General features: G+C 41.3%; 1 protein-coding gene across 1 annotated transcript in view; it reads right to left on the bottom strand.

Annotated features, from left to right (window-relative positions):
• CHD7 (chromodomain helicase DNA binding protein 7) overlaps positions 1-18,051 on the bottom strand; it is a 2,781,650-nt gene that overhangs the window by 640,616 nt on the left and 2,122,983 nt on the right. Inside the window, exon 18 of the mRNA XM_044065875.1 lies at positions 4,874-5,084. Within this exon, the coding sequence (XP_043921810.1) occupies positions 4,874-5,084 (211 nt within the window). The remainder of the gene's footprint in view (positions 1-4,873; positions 5,085-18,051) is intronic.

Here is an 18,051-nt window from a genome sequence, read left to right as displayed (position 1 = left end):
TAAAGCTGTACTGTTTTTTTCTGACAAACAAAAAAGCACCTAGTACTGTTTTGTCATTGGTGGTTTCTAAGCAGTGGCAGATTGGAAAATAATAAGCATAGCTTTGGTGGATCATCAATACTGGCAAATCAGGTGGGCACAATGTCATTTTTTAAATGTTGGGGGTTGCCCTGAATCCAGCAAATCTGATCCTGAAATAGCTTCCCTATTCAACTCCTTCACCCACTCCATAGCAGAGCTGACAAAGACCTTCCCCTAACAACAACCCTTCCCTTCAACCTATCCAATCTTCCACACCCCCTACACAACACCCTCTGCCCCCAATCCTCCTCCAATATTGAACTTAAACCCATCTCAACCTCCCACATAAAAAAAACTACTCTAAATTAAAACCATGCTAAAATACCCCTGACAATATCCCATCTTCCTTCCTAAAAATAGCCGCAGATGGTATCGCTCTCCCCATCAGCAGCTTGATCAATAGATCCATGCAGAAATCGTATGTGCCCAAATTATAGCATGCTGCCGTTATCCTACCTCTCCATAAAGGAGGCAAAAACAATAGCATCTCTAACTACCGCCACATAGCTATCCTCTTCGCAATCTCAGAACTCCTGGAAAAATGCATCCACCTTCAGCTTATGCCAATTCTTAGCCAATCACCAACTAATTACTCCAACCAAACACGGTTACCGACCTGACCATAGCACTATCACTGCCCTTCTCTTTTTCTTAGACACAGTAAATCTTGCCCATGACTGGAAAAATAGTATTGAATGCCTTGAACAGATCAAGTAGAACTGTAGAACTGCAGAAACTATCTCCCACACCCACCTTTTGGACCACCTTTCTAACCTTCGTCTCTCCCAGAATTCCTTAGCCTGGTTCTCAAGCTACCTCTCTGACAGGTCTCAAGCCATGAAGTGGGGGAAAGGGACCTCAACCTTCCTTCCTACCCCCACTGGGGTACCCCAGGGATCCATACTTGGTCCAATGCTGTTCAACATCTTTATTAATGACTTCCACAAAGCCATACCCAACACCAAAATCGTACAACATGCAGACGATTCATCTTTAGTGTGCTACGCCTCTAACCTCTCAGAGCTTCAAACAGTCCCCCAAACTGCTTTCTCCTCCACTGAAAACGGGATGCTCCAAAACCACTTCTCGTTAAATGTTAAAAACAAAATACTATTATTCTCTCCCTCAAAAGCTTCCCCTTCTTGATAAAAACTTGTTTCAAATTATTAGCTACTACAGAGGTTGTTCCCTTTGCTTAACTACCCGAGGTTACTATTGATGAACACCTAAAATTCAACACTCACATCCAGCAAAATATTACGAAAACTCATGTAAAACTTGGTATGCTATACAGTAACATCCACTTTCTCTCACCTCCCACCATGCAAACTCTTGCCACTACCTATCTACTCCCCTCACTATTGCATGGCGCGCCTCTACTAACAAACTTATCTGCCTCTCTCTCCTCTAAATTGGAAGTCTGTTATAATAAGATTTCTAAATTTGCCACCAAAGCCAAATTCTCCTCCCATCATTGTAATGCCCTTCATTTGTTAAATTTGCTTGAACTCTCCAACCATCTAGAATACCCCTAAATTACTACAGCCCACAGACTAATTTTCCAACCTACTAAGTGCCCGGCACTAACCAACATCCTCCAACCTTACACCCCTCAAAGAAACCTAATCACTGTCTGCAAACCCAGTCGTCCTGCTGGTCAGCTTCTGCTATCCTTTTCCTTACCTAAAAGATGGAATTCTCTTCCATCTTCACTAAGGACTTGTGAAAACTTTGAAACCTTTAAAACTCAGCTACACTCCTACCTTTCCTCTAACAGGAAATGCAACTGCACTCTCCCCACCTAGCCTAATAATCTTTCCTCCCCTTAAACTCCTGACAAACGCTGAGTACAAGCTAACCTAACTTAAATGTACATATTGTAAATATCACAACTGTACAATTTATCAACAACCTTTACCACCTTCTTTCTCTCTTCCTTCTTAATCTTTGTCTCCCTCACAGTTAAGTTAGCGCTGCCATTCTAAATATTTAGATACTATATAATCAAGGAATTTATTCCTGTTCCCTAGCATAAAATGAAATTGTAATCATGCTTTCTTTATTATGATTGTATTTGTAACTACACTATGTAATGCCATCCTAAACACTTTGATACTATGTAACCAAAGAATTTATTCCTGCTCTCTAGCACAAAATGAAATGTTAATTGTCTCTACTTTACTATGACTGTATCGGTAAATACACTATGTAATGCAGAGCTTTTCTCCCCGGGCCTCCACTGAAAATGGGCTCCCTGAGCCCAGTGGACCTCCCTGGCCATAAAACTGGAAATAAATAAATAAATAAAATAAATGTGTTTATGTATTGGGAGGGCTGCAAGAGCAGATGATTATTAAAGACTGAAACTTACAGACTGTGGATATGTTTCTTTGTTTCAAAGCCTGATACTTGGGTACTATGCATGCCAAAAGTAAATTTTTTAAGACATAGCTTCTTGCCATTTGCAGTGGATGGATATTTGCATTTAATGGACAATGCTAGCAGTATGAGTGTGGTCCTGTAGGGATCTGAAGGATGCCAAGTCTACCACTGCCAATGTCTTGTAAAGTGACCTGGAAATGGATATTGTGATGTTACTGAAAAAATATAGTAAGTGGGCTTAGAAATACTGTTTAATTAGGCAAAGTACACTTGCAATTTGCAGGTCATAATTTAATTTATTTCAGGTAGTCCAGATCCTGGTAGATTGTATACCATTAGACTTAATGAGGGAGAGCTGTCACTCTGGGGAAATAAGCAGCCCTAGTTTCAGTGAAAGCTCTGCGGTTGTTTGCAGGTAGGAACTTGCAGGATGTGGATGCAATGTACTTTATTTATTATTTTTAATGCTTTTGTCATTTCAAAGCATGGTTCTCTTTTTTGCAAAAGAAGGCAGGATTGAATGAGCCATATAATTCTTAAATGACAATGACGGGATAAGAAAGATTATAAGCGATGTATGTTTGCAGCTACAGTTACTTCAGTGGTATCGGTGATGCATAACTTTTTGGCACTGTGTCCCACTTTTATTTTTCCCTTTGTCCATATTTCTTGCTCTAAGGGTGAGAGGTATGGTTCCACACTAAATCAGAAGGTTGTATTTACCTTGGAAATCTTTTCAGCATAATTGTGAGAAAGACCGTCTTAAATATCCCTGCTTATTTCCAAAATAAACTGCCATGTAACCTGGCAAATAACCTTATTAAGCTACTTTAATTATTTTGGAATTGACCGGTATGCTTCATTGGTTCGGACGTAAGCATAGAGTGCTAATGTGACTGATTTCTTGCAGCAGTCTGTGGTTTACTATCACAATAACCTTTCTGAGTTTCTGGGTGTGTAATCAATTTAACAGTTTTAAAGAGGTTTTCCAAAAATAAATACATAAGAAATAAAAAAAATAATCCTTTCTGCATTTTGAGCTACTGACAAAGTCTGGGAATTTGTGTTTTTCAAAAACGAAGGTCAGCATTACAGCTCAGCAAAATGTCAGTCTGTGAATAACTTCTGCACAAATGGCTTTAGACTGAAGGGAAGTTACAAGTTTACTCCAGTATTTAAGTATGATCTTACAGAGTTTATGGATTTCTTATTTATTTACTTTTTGCTGAGCAGTTGTTTGTCGAGTTATTGATGGGCCAGTGAGAGAGAGGAAAGCAAGAAGCTTTTTAGTCTGTTTGGATAACTAAGTGAAATGGTTGTAGTCTTTCTTGGCAGGGTGTTTTGCTGAGGCACATGCCAAAAGGGGAGTTGCACTCAATAATGGCTCTTATAACGAAGACTACAGGGATGTTATGACATCCTTGTCCCTGGATGAGATACCCTTAACTAATGAGGTGGCCCATGTAAAAAGCTTTCCGTACAATGGAGACAACATGGTGGTCAAACGTCAGGTTTCTATCAACCTGGGTGCCCAAGCACCTCACGACTGATTGCGTGCTTACAACACTGTTATTAATGTGATAATTTGTGGGGACATCACTCTCCCCAAAGGGGGATGATGATGCATTTTTTGGCATTTAGCTTGAGGCCATGTTTCTGGCACCAATCAATTGTCTGGGTGAGACCCTCTTGTAGCTTATTCAGAAATGTTTTATTAAGTCAGTCGTGAATTCTTTATTTTATTGCACATCTGCTGGCTTACTTTTGTGAATTATAGTATTGCAGGATTGCTGATGTTGACATTTTACCTAGTTGGACTGCTGGAGTGGTTTTCCCAGTGAGAAATGCTAGTACTGTAGTGAACATCTGTTTATCTGTAAAGAAAAAAAAAAAAAAAAAAAAAATATATATATATATATATATATATATATATATATAAAAAATATAATATATATATATATAATATATAAACTAAGATGTTAAGAGTTAACTGTAAGAGAACTAGAATTAAATGAGAATTAGAATTTTAAGGCAAATATTAGGCATTTATTACATTTATTTATTGTTCGAATGTACCTATAATACACAGCCAGGTCATCGATTTTGGTCACCCGCAGCAGCAAAAGTGTTAACTATATGATATATTTTGTATGCGGCCCCAAGACGATTTCTGTTCACTCAATGCGTCTCCGGCAAGTCAAAAGGTTGGACACCCCTGACTGAAATGAATCAAGGTCTGGAAATGGAACTGACAAGAAGGTGCAAAAAAAATAATCCATATCATGCTGACTTGTACATTAATGTGCTGACTAAACTGCTTAATTCAAGTACAGGAATTTTTTTCTTTTTTTCAGTAAAGGAATATACATTTATGCAATGCCATCATTTTACATATTTTTTGCTTTATTACCTTTTCTGAATGAGATAGTCTTCCAGAATGTCCAAGCAACGTACCATCTGGGAAAAGATAAGCACTCTATGGCCGCCAGCCTTTAGTTTTGGTAGCAGTTTGTCGATTAAAACTAGTTTACCAGCAGCTTGGATCATGGCCTGGAGTGGAAAGTCTGGAAGATCGCTACCATGTGTTTCTTTAAATTCCTCCAAAATTTTCTCTTCAGCACCTGCAAAAAGATGCTATGTCAACATAAAACTACTAGGCATGCAACTTTTCACTGTAATACAAATTCATCCTTACAAGACACAAACTAGTGTCTACGATATGATGTCTGCTTTCATAACTTATCTCCAAAAAAGTTAACAGAAGTGCATCCATACAATCATAAAAAAATAGGAAACATGTACTTTGTCTTGGCAAAGCAGTACACCAAGCAAAAGCATGCATTATGATACTCTACCATCACCCCCCCCAAAAAAAAATCTTTCTTTAGAACTTGGCACAGTGCCCACATGTGGGTTTATAACCTCTTAACAGTTAAAACCCATTGGTCACAACAAACACTTTTCAAGAGAAAGCCTGAAGCATTGTCTGGTTAAATGACTTTCTCAGATTTACACAATTTGCAATTACCTGGTTATGTTACCAGCTGTAACTTCTAAAATAAACATCCTTCTTTTGACTAACAGGAGTTTATGCTGTTTGTAAATATGGTAGAAAACAGCACTCATTCACTAAATAAATACACAAGTGTTGCTCCCTATCAGTTAGTCCCTGAGAGGGTCTACAAAGTACGTGGAACATGACGGTACTTCATGTCCTCTTGCAGTCTTTACAACCCAAAGCTACAATGTTTGAGAGATGCCTTTCCCCTTTGACCTGTGCATAAAATCCCAAATGCAAAGCTAAATTAAACATTCCTTTATGACCAAATTCTCAGTTATCTTGAACACAGTTTGCAATAGTAAGTGAACACACTGACAAAATTAGACTATATGCTTGATGTTCATTTAAAGGAGGTTCTACTTCTACAGTTGCAGCCAGAAGCAGTGCCCCATACAAGGAGCAACAAAGAGAAGGGAAAAGTCATCAATGCGTGTGTGTGTGTGTGTGTGTGTGTGTGTGTGTGTGTGTGTGTGTGTGTGTGTGTGTGTGTGTAGGGGTGGTTCCTGCAATCAAACTAGGTCATAAATAATAAACCTGATGTACCTTAGCTTGAAAGGTAATATGCAATTAAAAACACTTGGACAGCATTAAAAAAGCTACATAGGGGGTAGTGGAAGTCCAAAAAGCAGGAGGAAAATTTTAGAATGGAATACCCTAAAATGCAACCCTTTCAAAAATGGCCTTCTGGCTTGACAGCCCATCACATATCGCTTGGTAAAATTACACGTAGAAAATAAAAGATGATGCTGCACAAATATTTAAAAAAAAAAAAAGAGAGAGAGAGCGCGAGAGGCACCCCCCCCCCCCCCATACCCAGTAACAGCACTGGCCAAAAGATGATTAGCTTTTGAGCTTTCTGGTAACAGCAAGCAATGATATTGCTACCACTCTATGTGGCTATTAACTGGTTAATGCAAAAAATTCCACTTACTAAGGCCAAAGAAACAAAACTGGGTCCTGTTCTATTCTGCTGACATCAAAGACCCAAAGGGAGAAAATACATTTGCGTAAGTAAATTTACTCTAACAGCAGAAGTTCAAATGATTAACTGCTGCAGTAGCGCTTGCAGTAGTGGTTGCATCCTGCACAGAATGAAAACAGCCAACTTCCAAAGCTTCAAGGGCACCTCCCATACCCCCAAACAGTAACTTAGCTTGAGAAGAGCTGGATAAAAAGTGCTTTGGGTGCCAAACCCTTCAGAGCTTTCATGCCAAACAGAGAACAAGCTTAAGCCCTGAAAATGGCAATGCTAGGAAAAAGATATAGATCCTGACCATGGCAACAAAAACATACAAAAGCAAGTGGGACGGAGAAAGAGTGGCTACTGCAACAGTGATCATTTGAACATCTACTGTTTTGTACTATGTTCATCATTATGATCACTGCCGTAGCAGCCTTACCTTTATGGGCAGATTACCATAACTTAGACTGAACGTGGAAGGATGAGGGTCCAGCAGCCCCTAGAGAATGGTCTTGACAAAGCTTGTCCCAGAGGGGGACTCAATTTATACTGTTTTGCAAAAGTATATACAGAGGACGAAGCTGCTGCTTCTACAAAGCTTCTAGAATCCAACCCTATCCAAAAAGCAACAGATGAAGCAAAGACCCTAGTAGAATAAGCCTTGACCTTGCCTGGAATTACCTTGTAGCTGGTATAAGAAAAGTTAACAGCATGAAACAGCCACTTTGAAACAGTTTGTTTTGACACAGGTTATCCTTTTTTCTCACCTTCACAAGAAATTAATGGATCAGTTTTCCTAAATGATTTTATTCCATCAAGTTAGCACCAGTTACTGTGGTATTGTCTGTAATCACCTGTAATGGTTCCAAGGACCACAGTTCATAGAGAGATGCAATAACATGAATCATAGCCAATATCTATGACATTTCTGTGCTTTGGGTCTGCCTGAACTGTGCCACAGGCCTCACACCTTTACCCCCACAGAAACAGATCAAAAGCAAAAACTGAGGTGATTTATTGGCTTCACCAGCAGTCCTTTCATGATAAAAACCCAAAATGGAATCTGAAAAATCCACTAGGATGAGAATGTTAAGTTCACATTTTTTAAATGAATTTTTCTCGTGTATAACCATACAAGAAGAATCACGAGAAGCCATGAACCCTAGAGTCCCAAGCTGTTCTCTTGCTAAAGACTCAGACTACTGGAGATCAGGAAAGTTTCCAGATTTTGTATCTTAGGGTTGTCTTTAAAAAGACATCTATAAGATGGACTTAAAAGCACAATCCTGTGGGACAAAGACGAACAGGATTTTCGAACATTTATCTGGAAGTCCACACTAGCAAGAAGTGAAGAAATTCATGTTAAGGACTCCAGAAAACTGGCAAAAAGACTCTGCAAAGATCAGCAAGTAATCTAAGGAAGGAAAAAAAATGAATGCCTTGCAGTCTGCAATGAGTTATTCCTGGGTCTAGATATTTTGTAAACACCCTACAAAGCTGTAGCCAACTCTAAAGGATAATGCAGAGAAATTATAATTTGACCCAGACACAGAATATGAGAAACTTTCTGAAACTTTTGACTAAAGCAATGTGATACTCATATCACCATAACACTCTGAAGAGGAATGACTAGTGTCAAACTTTGAAGGGTCAACATTTTGAACTTTGGTACTTTCTCAAACCAGTTGAGAAAGGAAATATCTATAACTTGTCTCCAAGAAAGCTTCTTCTTTGAAGCCAGAAACATTCTGGAGTAGAAGCCATCCTCCCTTTGGTCTAAAGGGATCAGTAGTATGACTCCTAGATAAGCCAGTGTTGAAGAATGTAAAGAAAAAAAGTGTTTTATTTGGAGAGTAGGAAGGAAAGAGGTATGTGTATTCGGTGCCAACTGTAACCCCCCTCCCTCCGAACCAGCATTGGTACCAAGGAATCTAAGTCTGCTTCAGAAGGGAATGTTAGCATAGTCCCTCTGAAGGCGCACAGCCTAGCTCTTTTTTTCTTGGGGAGGATTTTTTTTTTTTATTCCCGTCCTGTCTTTTTGTATTCCATGTTTACCAGAATATGGCAGGGATTGACTACATTTGTCTTTAAAAAAAATAGAGGGTTTAAAATACTTACAATATGGGTCTTGAAGAAATCTTAGCAACTTTCTGAATTTTCTCTCTCAAACTTAGAACCAGAGTGGCAGCAGACCAAATAAAACCTCCTTGCCTAACCCAGAGTTTAAAATCTCAGAACTTATCTCTTCAGAAAACTTTTGAGTAAGTACCCAGGTACATCTTCTCAAAACAGTATCAGTGGTAGTGGCTCCAGGCAGCATTTAACACATCCTGGGTAAAGAACATGGTAATTATGATATGCTGCAAGTGGATTTATCTCCTCAGTTTAGGGGGAACATCCACTTGTTCCTACAAAAATGCATCATCCATCCTGCAACTACTCTTAAAAAAAGGCAACTCCACTAAGGGCTGGAGGAAGAGAAACTTTCCTCTGAATCAGTCTTTGGCTTAAGAATCAAACAAAAAGCCCTGATTCTGTCTGTCAGCAATAAATTGACCTAGTCTTCAGGTATGGATTTCTGCTCTCCAAACTGGAAAGCCTACAATAAACTCCTGCTTAAGGTGAGAAAATCATCCTTATCAATGGATAAAAATGTCTTTGGATGAGCAAGGTTTAACCTTTTGTTTCTTTTTTTCTAGGGACATCCTTGGAAGTGGTCTCTTTCCCCTCCCCCACTGAGAAGAGCCTCCAAGAGAAACTAACAAATCCAAAAAAGATGTTTCTCTTATTTCCAGATTGGACAGTAGAACAGCTGCAGAAACCAATGAGTGGTCTGAGGAACAACAAATAGCCACTGCAGAATCATCCACCAGTAGCTGGGACACTGAGCCCATGGTGAAGACTAGGGTTATTACTCTTTCTTTTTAGGTACAGCAGGATAATAAACAGCAGCACTGGTGCAAGAATACATGCTATAGCTGAAGAAGAAGCCTGAAGTAAGCACTACTGGGAAGAGTCAGTCAAAATGCAAGTTGTCAGACAAATATTCAATAGTAGTACATAAACTTGTACTTCCCTAAACAGTCCCACAAAATTCAAAAGTAAAAGCCCAAGCAGTACCCAAAAACCCTGTCGGAACTCAAAGTGCACTATGAGAAAAGAAGAAAAAGGTAAGTAGTCACAAGTGTACACAAGCACCAAGCATAAAATACATTTCCGGCAATGAAATACACTTCCCGATGCTTAAATATAACACTTTCTAAGCAAAATCTCTCAAGCAATAAAATAAGCACCAAAACATTGAAGTACATAAAAGCACTTCACAATCACTAAATTCTCATACTAGGTTAAAATGTCTCAAAAGCAGTACACATACTTGGTTAAAATGTTTCAAAAGCAGTACATTTTCTCATGAAAACAGCTCCAGGAGGAATACTAAGATGAATGCACACTCCACTAGTTTAACTTTAGCTCTCCCAGTGTGAAAACAAACTGAAAAGTGCCACTGAATTTGTCAGTTGGGGTAAAATTCAGTTACTGGCTAAGTATACTGCATCTATTTAAGCAATGAAGAAATTTGGAGAACCTGAAAGAAAATCAACCAGAAAAGTGAAGAGAAAATACTGACTGGGAAGAATCCTGCAATAATTCAGCAAAAATCAGTTCAAGCTTCAATTTTAGTACAACAGACGACTTCTAGTAATTAAGAGAAAATAAATGTTCTCCGAGATGATCAAATAAATGCAACCAATAATATATCGACTCAAATAACAAAAAGCTGTAAAATAATAGCAGAAGCTTTAACTAGGTATTAAAATCAACAGATAAAAAGTACAGTTGTGTACCTACCATAAATGTAGATGTTCGAGTGTATTCACTGTTGCAGTCATTACACTTGGGTTATCCCTGCTGACAGGCGACCCGCAGTCGGCCCGAGTTCCTAAGTCTTGGTCCGGCGTCGGATGCCGTCACCTCTTCCCTGACGTCAGTGCACCAGGGGTATAAAAGATGCAACAGACGCCATTTTCTTCAGTTTTTCTTGCCCCAGATGTCAGGTGCCCCCAGATAGGAAGGGTGTAAAGATAAAATCATGCCAAAAAAACCAAGCATATATAACTATAAACATTTCCTTCATCTACAAGCAAATAAACCACATAGGTTGTATAGAAATGAGAAGTACAGAAAAGTCCCAACAATGAAAAAGGGGATGGTGGGTGGGTAACCTGGACTGCAACAGTGAATACACTCGAACATCTAAATTTATGGTATGTACACAACTGTACTATGTTCATCGTGTTTCACTGTTGCAGTCATTACACTTGGATTTGGAGAGGCTACCAGGCCCTGCAGAACTGCAGTGACAAAGCCTGCTCTGGATTTAGAGTAGAGAGGTAAGTGGTAGTGCTTGGTGAAAGTGTGCACTGAGCTCCAGGTTGCATCTTCTAAAATGTCTTTGGTTGGTACTCCTCTGAGAAAAGCTGCTGCTCTGGTAGAATGAGGCCTAATGCCCTTAGGCACTGATTTGCCATGCTGTGCATAACAGAAGCGGATGCAGTGTCCTGTCCATTTTGAAATTGTCTGTTTTGTAATAGGCTTTCCTTGTGATCCTGCAGCATAGGCTACAAACAGTTGCTCAGTTTTTCTGAAAGCTTTTGTTTTGTCCAAGTAGAATCGTAGCTGTCTGTGTGTATCCAAAGCGTGCAGAAGTCTCTCCCCTTTATTCTGGGGATTTGGGTAGAAAGTTGGTAAATGAATGGTTTGGTTCAAGGCCACATTGGAGACCACTTTTGGCATGAATGTTGGGGTTGTCCTAAGAGAAACCCTGTCCTGATGAAAAATGATGAAAGGTTCCACAGCCATTAATGCATGTAACTCAGAGACTCTTCTTGCTGAAGTTATTGATAGGAGCAGAGTAGTTTTCCATAAGAATTTTAGATCAACTGTGCTGGCTGGTTCAAAAGGAGGGCATTGTGAGTTTTTCTAAAACAAAATTGAGATCCCAAGTTGGTACTGGTGCTCTCCTTGGGGGTCTTATTTTTTGCGCCTCTGAGGTACTGTGGTAGAAGAGGATGTGAAAAAATAGGAGGTTCCATATTGTAATGAGCTGAAATGGCAGAGGCATGGATTTTAATTGATGAAAAAGATAGGCCTTTGTCCAGCATCTCAGTTAGATATTGTACAATCTGAGGTATATTTGGGAAAAGTGGTTCAAGTCCTTGTGCCTGGTTCCAAGCACAGAATCTCTTCCATTTTTCTGCATAAAATTTCCTAGTGCTGGGCCTCCTGGCTTCTAAAATGACATCCATAACAGCTTTAGAGAGAGGTGCAGTCCAAATGGCTACACTACCTGCCATGCTGCCAGATTTAAGGTTCTGAGTTGACTGTGCAGAATCCGATTGTCTTGTTGAGTCAGAAGACGAGGAATTTGAGGCAGAAGCCAAGCTGGGCCTTGAGACTTTTTAGAGCTCTTTAGGATTGGGTACCAGTGCCTGTGTGGCCAGTCTGGGGCAATCAGGATCTTTTTTGGCCTTTGTTGGCCTTTCTTGTTTGACTTTTAGGAGTACCTTGGTAATAAGAGGCATCGGAGGGAAGGCATAGACTGTCAGGCCTTTCCAGCTGAATGATAGAGCATCCACTTTCCATTCTTGAGAGTGATAAATTCTTGTGCAGAATTTCTGTATTTGGTAATTGTGAGGGGAGGCAAATAGATCTATGTCTGGGTGTCCTCATTTCCTCGTTATCAATGCTGAACACTTGTGGATTTGAGGATCCATGAGATTTCTGCTTAGTTCGTCTGCCAGTGTATTTTTTGTTCCTGGCAGGAATTGTGCCTGCAGATGTACTTGATAGGTCAGTGCCGTGTTCCACAAAGTCATGGCTTGTCTGCATAAGGGGTAGGAATGTGTGCCCTCTTGCTTATGTACCACATAACTGTGTCTTTATTAAAAGTTGTCCTGGATGCAGAAGGTCCTTGAAAGCTGTCAGGGCATTCTGTATAGCTAGCATCTCTTTTTGACTTGATGTGAAGATGCCTTTGTTCCTTGGCCCACGTGCCCTGAATACATTTTCCTGCCATATGTGCCCCCAGGCATAATCTGATGCATCTGTTGTTATTGTCTGTCTGGCTGTAAGTTAGGTGAAAGGCTGTCCCTTGTTGTGGTGACAGGCCTGGGACCACCATCGAAAATCCTGTTGTAGGCAGGGAATTAAGGTTATGATTGTCTCCAGGCTGTGACAATGTTGAGTCCAAACACTTTTTAGATACCATTGTAGTTTCCTCATATGCAGTTTTGCATATGGAATTAGTAGAATGCAGGATGCCATGAAGCCCAGGGCCTGCAGAATTTTTCTTGCAGGGAGCTGGGTTTTTGTTGCCATCATTTGAAAGTAATGAGTCAGTTGGCCTTTGTTTGTCTGGCGTGAGCTAAGCCATCTGGGCAGTTGTATTTAAGCTTGCACCCAGGAATATTATCTCTTGAGAGGACACTAGTTTTGATTTCTTTTCATTTACTGTGTACCCTAGGCAAATTAGTAATCTTTTTACAAATGCCAGATGCTGTAAAAGAATGTCCTTGCTCTCTGCCTGAATAAGGCAGTCGTCCAAGTAGGGATATATTTGAATTCCTTTTTGTCTGCAAAATGCAATTGCTGGTGCCAGACATTTTATGAAGACCCTGGGCGCAGTAGATAAGCCAAAGGGCAGTGCAGAGAATTGGTAATGCATTGAGCCTGCTATGAATTTGAGGTATCTTCTGCAAGATTGTCTGATTGGGACATGCAGGTATGCCTCCTTGAGGTCCAAAGTAACTAGCCAAGCCTTCTTGCCCAGCATGGGCAGAAGTTGCTGTAGTGTTAACATTTTGAATCTTGGAACATCCAGGAAAGTATTTAGGATTGACAGGTCCAGTATTGGTTTCCAGGCTTTGTCCTTTCTGGGTACTAAGAAAAGTCTTGAGTAAAATCCTTGTCCCTGTTCTTGCTGAGGAACTCTTTGAATAGCTCCCATGTTCATAAGAGTAGCAATCTGTATTTTTTGCCTCTGCCCATTGGTTTTGTGGCAGGTCTGGCATACCTTTTGATTTTGGAAGCATGTGAAAATGGAACCTGTAACCCTGAGAAACAATATTCAGCGCCCATTTGTCCTGGGTGATTATGTGCCAATTTTGTGAGAAAAGTGCTAGCTTTCCCCCTAGGGGTCCTGCCAAAAGGTAAGTGCTTGGCATCTGTAGAGGGAAGTCATTGGAACGGTTTCATATAAGGCTGTGATTTGCCTTCTCCTCCTTTGGGGGCTGAAGCACCCCATTGTTTAGGTTTGTATGAGCCTTGGGGCTGAGATCTGCCTATTGGGCATCTTTATCTGCCTCTTTGTGGTCTGTCTGACACTGGAAAGGACCAATTTTTTGAAGGCCAGTTTCTGCTAAATCTAGGTGGTTGAACCTGTAAGAAATCCCTCACTGTCTGCATTGATTTTGCTTTATCCTCCATTTTCTTTAACACCTCTTCTGCCTTAACACCAAACAAAGTATCATGCTGTAGCGGAGCATCCAATAATTTTACTTAAACATGGTCAGGTAAACTTTGTTCTTTCAACCAAGCATGCATTCGAATAACAGAGCCTGTAACTGCGGCTCTACAAAAAGCCTCTAATGAATCAAAACCACACTGCAGAGTATGCTTTCCCACTTGCTCAACTGCATGCATTAAATCCTGCATTTCCTTACTGTCAGAACTTTCTGAATTAGAAACCATTTTCTGTTTTAACAATGACATGAGGTACTGTTGATATTTAAGCATGTGAAACTGGCAATTAAGCTAAAGTAGCAAAAGTGTGAACTTTTTTACCCCATCTGTCCAGAGCTCTGGAATCCCTATCCGAGGGGACAGGATTTTTAGCAGTGGAAGCCTTAATCCCTTTAGGACCCTGAGAAATTGTTTCTGAGTCTGCAGCGGGGTTTTTGTAAAGAAATTTATGAGAGTCAGGGACCCTGTAGTACCTGTCTGGCTTGACTGGTGCAGAGGGTAAAGAATCAGGAGACAGACTGGATTCAGTTCAGAGAAAACATTATCAACAACATCAAGCACAGGGGGGATAGCCAGGGGCCTGTGCTGAGGCAATAAATGGAAGTTTCTGAGCCTTTTCTTGGATTCGGAATAATCCTGGCTCTCCCAATGGAAGTGCTCCCTCATGGTGTGCAGGGTTTCCCCAAAAGAATAATCCTCAGGCGGAGAGGCTGAAGGTATAGACTCTTCCGCATCAGAGTCCTCATAGGGAGGGAGATAATATCCCTGCTCAGAAGAGGAATCGGAGGAAATAGAAACCTGGTCAGAGGAATCATAGTCAGTGTCTTGCCTAGGCCTTTTGTCAGGAGGGGGATGGGAGCCCCTGATTAAAGTAATTAGATCTTCGTCCATTTTAAGCATCTGTTTCTTTGGCATGGATGACTGTTCTGGAGAATACTGTACTTGTTTCCTTGTCTTTAATGGTGTCTTTGACTTTGTCTTGGCAGCTGTAGTGGGCTTAATTGTAAGCTGTGAAGGTCTGAAAACACCCTCGGAAACCGATGCCTGCTCAGCGGCTCCGGACTCATCTGAGGGAATAGTTTCTGTAGGCCCAATACCTTAAGTTTCAACAGGTCTCGCCTCGGTGTCTCCACGTGGCTGTCGGTTACGGCCTGTGGCTCTGAGGTAGCGGGTGTCAGGGGCTGCGAAAGCACCTCACTGAGAACCAGCGAACCAGCGACTGGCCTAGAAGAGGCTTCGTCGGTTTTGGACCTCGGATGCCTGTCCTTTTCTTTGTCTTTGCGTTTTTTATAAATTTCGGTCGTCAGTTGTTCCGACAGCATTATGTAATTAAACCTTCAGCCAAAATAATGTAAAGCAAAATCAAACCATTTAATAGTGCGTTTATTAAATCTAGCACAAAACTGACAACTCGTAACGTCGTGGTCAGGGCCTAGGCAAGTAATACAGCAAGAGTGGAAGTCCTTATGAGGTATTTGCTTCCCACAAGAAATACAATTATTAACTTTTTCTGACATCGGTCTGAGGCAAGAAAAGGTTTCCCCAACGGGGTACTTTGCTTTATTGAAGACTTCGGATCTGAAACTCAATTTTGAAAATCTCAGGAGTCTGCCGACCAGCACTTGCGAACTGCTTTTGCTTCGGGCACCGCGCAGCAAGAAAGACTGAAGAAAATGGCTTTGGTTGCATCTTTTATACCCCTGGTGCACTGACATCAGGGAAGAGGCGACAGCGACCGACGCCAGACCAAGACTTTGGAACTCGGGCCGACTGTGGGTCGCCTGCCAGCAGGATAACCCAAGTGTAATGACTGCAACAGTGAAACACGATGAACATCTGCAAAAGTCAGAAGCTAAAATGAAAAGCCAAGCTGAGTATGAAGCTTCCTCAAGAAGAGCTGCTCAATGGCGAGATTTGTTAATGGAAAGGTCATAAAATCAGAAGACTCTTGGGGGAATTCTACTTCTTACATTTGCCAGGACATGATTATGTAAGCAGGGGTCTTAAGAAATCCATGAGATCCTTCAGCAAGCCAGGCAAAGTTATGCAGGTAGGCCTGGTGTGACAGAAACCACAAATGCCTAACGTGAGGCAAGCTAAAAACAGCCTTGTCTGGCCTTGGACCTGGGTCTTGGGTGTGATGTTTGCTGGTGGGTAACTGCAGTCTGTTGGCAGAGTATCGCCAGGTAGCTCTGGGGATACTGCACTCCCTGAATGTATGACTGGGACAGGATTTGGAGATCAGGACCTGCGAAACAGCTAAGGGTTTTGGCTCTGATAAACCCTGAAGTTCCCTGTACTTTTTCAGGGCATCAGAGTTCTCCTCAGATTTCCATTTAAAGAAATTAGTCGTTCTACCAAGTCTATCTACAAACCAGAAATCCTCTGGTGGGTAGAAAGAGGAGGACATATCCTCAGTGTTTAACTCCTAGAAAAGAACATCTAGTCCACATAAGCCAATTCATCTCCCTTTACTGAGAAGAAGAAAGTTTCCTTTTCAAGATAGGGGCTCCTGACACCAGTTGCTGTTGTGGTGACAACTGCAAGTTCTTGCAAAAAAGTGCAAATTCTAAGTCAGGTTCATTAGGCCTTGTGAAGAAGTGAGAGAAGTGTGGGGCCAAGGGGATGAGCTCACTCAACACAGAAGCAAGACACCAAGGTTTGAATCTCTCAGTCCAGCACCTGGGAATGAAAAATGCCTTGGAGATCTGTGGCTGTGGGAGAATGCCAATGCAATCCACTTGAGCTGTGGATGTCTTTGCATACTACAACACAGGTAAAAAGAAGTTATGTACTCACCATAACGTTTCATCTGAGTAGGTAACTTCATTTGTCTGCAACCTGTGGGTATCGGATCCGTCCTCGGATCCGAGCCGGCAGCTTTCCAAGCTAAAAGATCCGAGCTCTCAGCTCCTCCCCCTTAACCATAATGCTCTGCCACCTCCCTCCAGTCTTCAGATCGAGTTTGCCAAACAAGAAACAGACTACAGCCCTCGAAAGAGGAACCCCTAACCAAATGCAAAACCAGGTGAAACCCTGCGTGATGGAATAACCATAAACAAGTTAGCGGGAAGGAGGGGGGGTCGGTTGCAGACAAATGAAGTTACCTACTCAGATGGAACGTTATGGTGAGTACATAACTTATTTATCTGAAGTAGTTAACTTCATTTGATCAGCAAACTGTGGGACATAGTCCCCAGCTACCTAAATCCTTGGGCGGACCTCAAGGAAGAATATTCCGGAGCACTGTGGAGCCAAATGATGCCCTACTCCTGGATATCAGATCCAATTTATAATGAGAAATGAAAGTATGAGAAGAGGACCAAGTAGCTGCTGAGCAGATGTCGTCTAGAGGAACTCTCGACCAAAATGCTGCAGAAGTAGCCATAGACCTAGTAGAATGGGCATGGACCCCCCAAGGGTTCAGGCTGGCCGGAGACTAAATAAGCATGCCTGATGCATTGGGATATCCATCTGGCCAAGGTAACTTTCGTAATAGGCTTACCCAAAGATGGTTTAGCGAAAGAAACAAACAGCTGATCTGATTTTCTAGTAGTAGCCGTCCTGTGCAAGTAGAAACGCAATTGTCTGTGTACATCCTATGAGTGCAATCTGTATTCCCCTTTGTTCTGAAAGTTGGGGAAAAACACAGGCAAATTAATGGATTGGTTGATATTGGATTCAGAGGCTACCTTGGGCAAGAAAGAAGGGTTAGTCCTGAAAGACACTGTCCTTATGGAAGACCAGATATGGAGGTTTCATGCAAAGGGCTTGAAGCTCAGACACTCTCCTGGCTGAAATAATTGCAATCAGGAAGGCCGTTTTCCAAGATAAAAATTTTAACTAAACCGAAGCCACCGGTTCAAAGGGTGGGCCAGTCAAGGCCTGAAGAACCAAGGTTAAGTCCCAAGGTGGAACCGCATTCTTGACAGGAGGTTTCTACAGAAAGGTGCCCTTCAAAAAGGTTTTGCATATCTTAGCGGAAGCTAAGGGGTCAAGGCTATCCCCAATGTGGAAATGGGAAATAGCTGCCATCTGAACCTTG

Source organism: Protopterus annectens, chromosome 3.part0 (assembly GCF_019279795.1).
Source record: "Protopterus annectens isolate FY-2018-M chromosome 3.part0, PAN1.0, whole genome shotgun sequence".
Lineage (NCBI taxonomy): Eukaryota > Metazoa > Chordata > Ceratodontiformes > Protopteridae > Protopterus > Protopterus annectens.
Note: the sequence above shows the minus strand (reverse complement) of the source record. Positions and strands in the feature narration are given on the sequence as shown.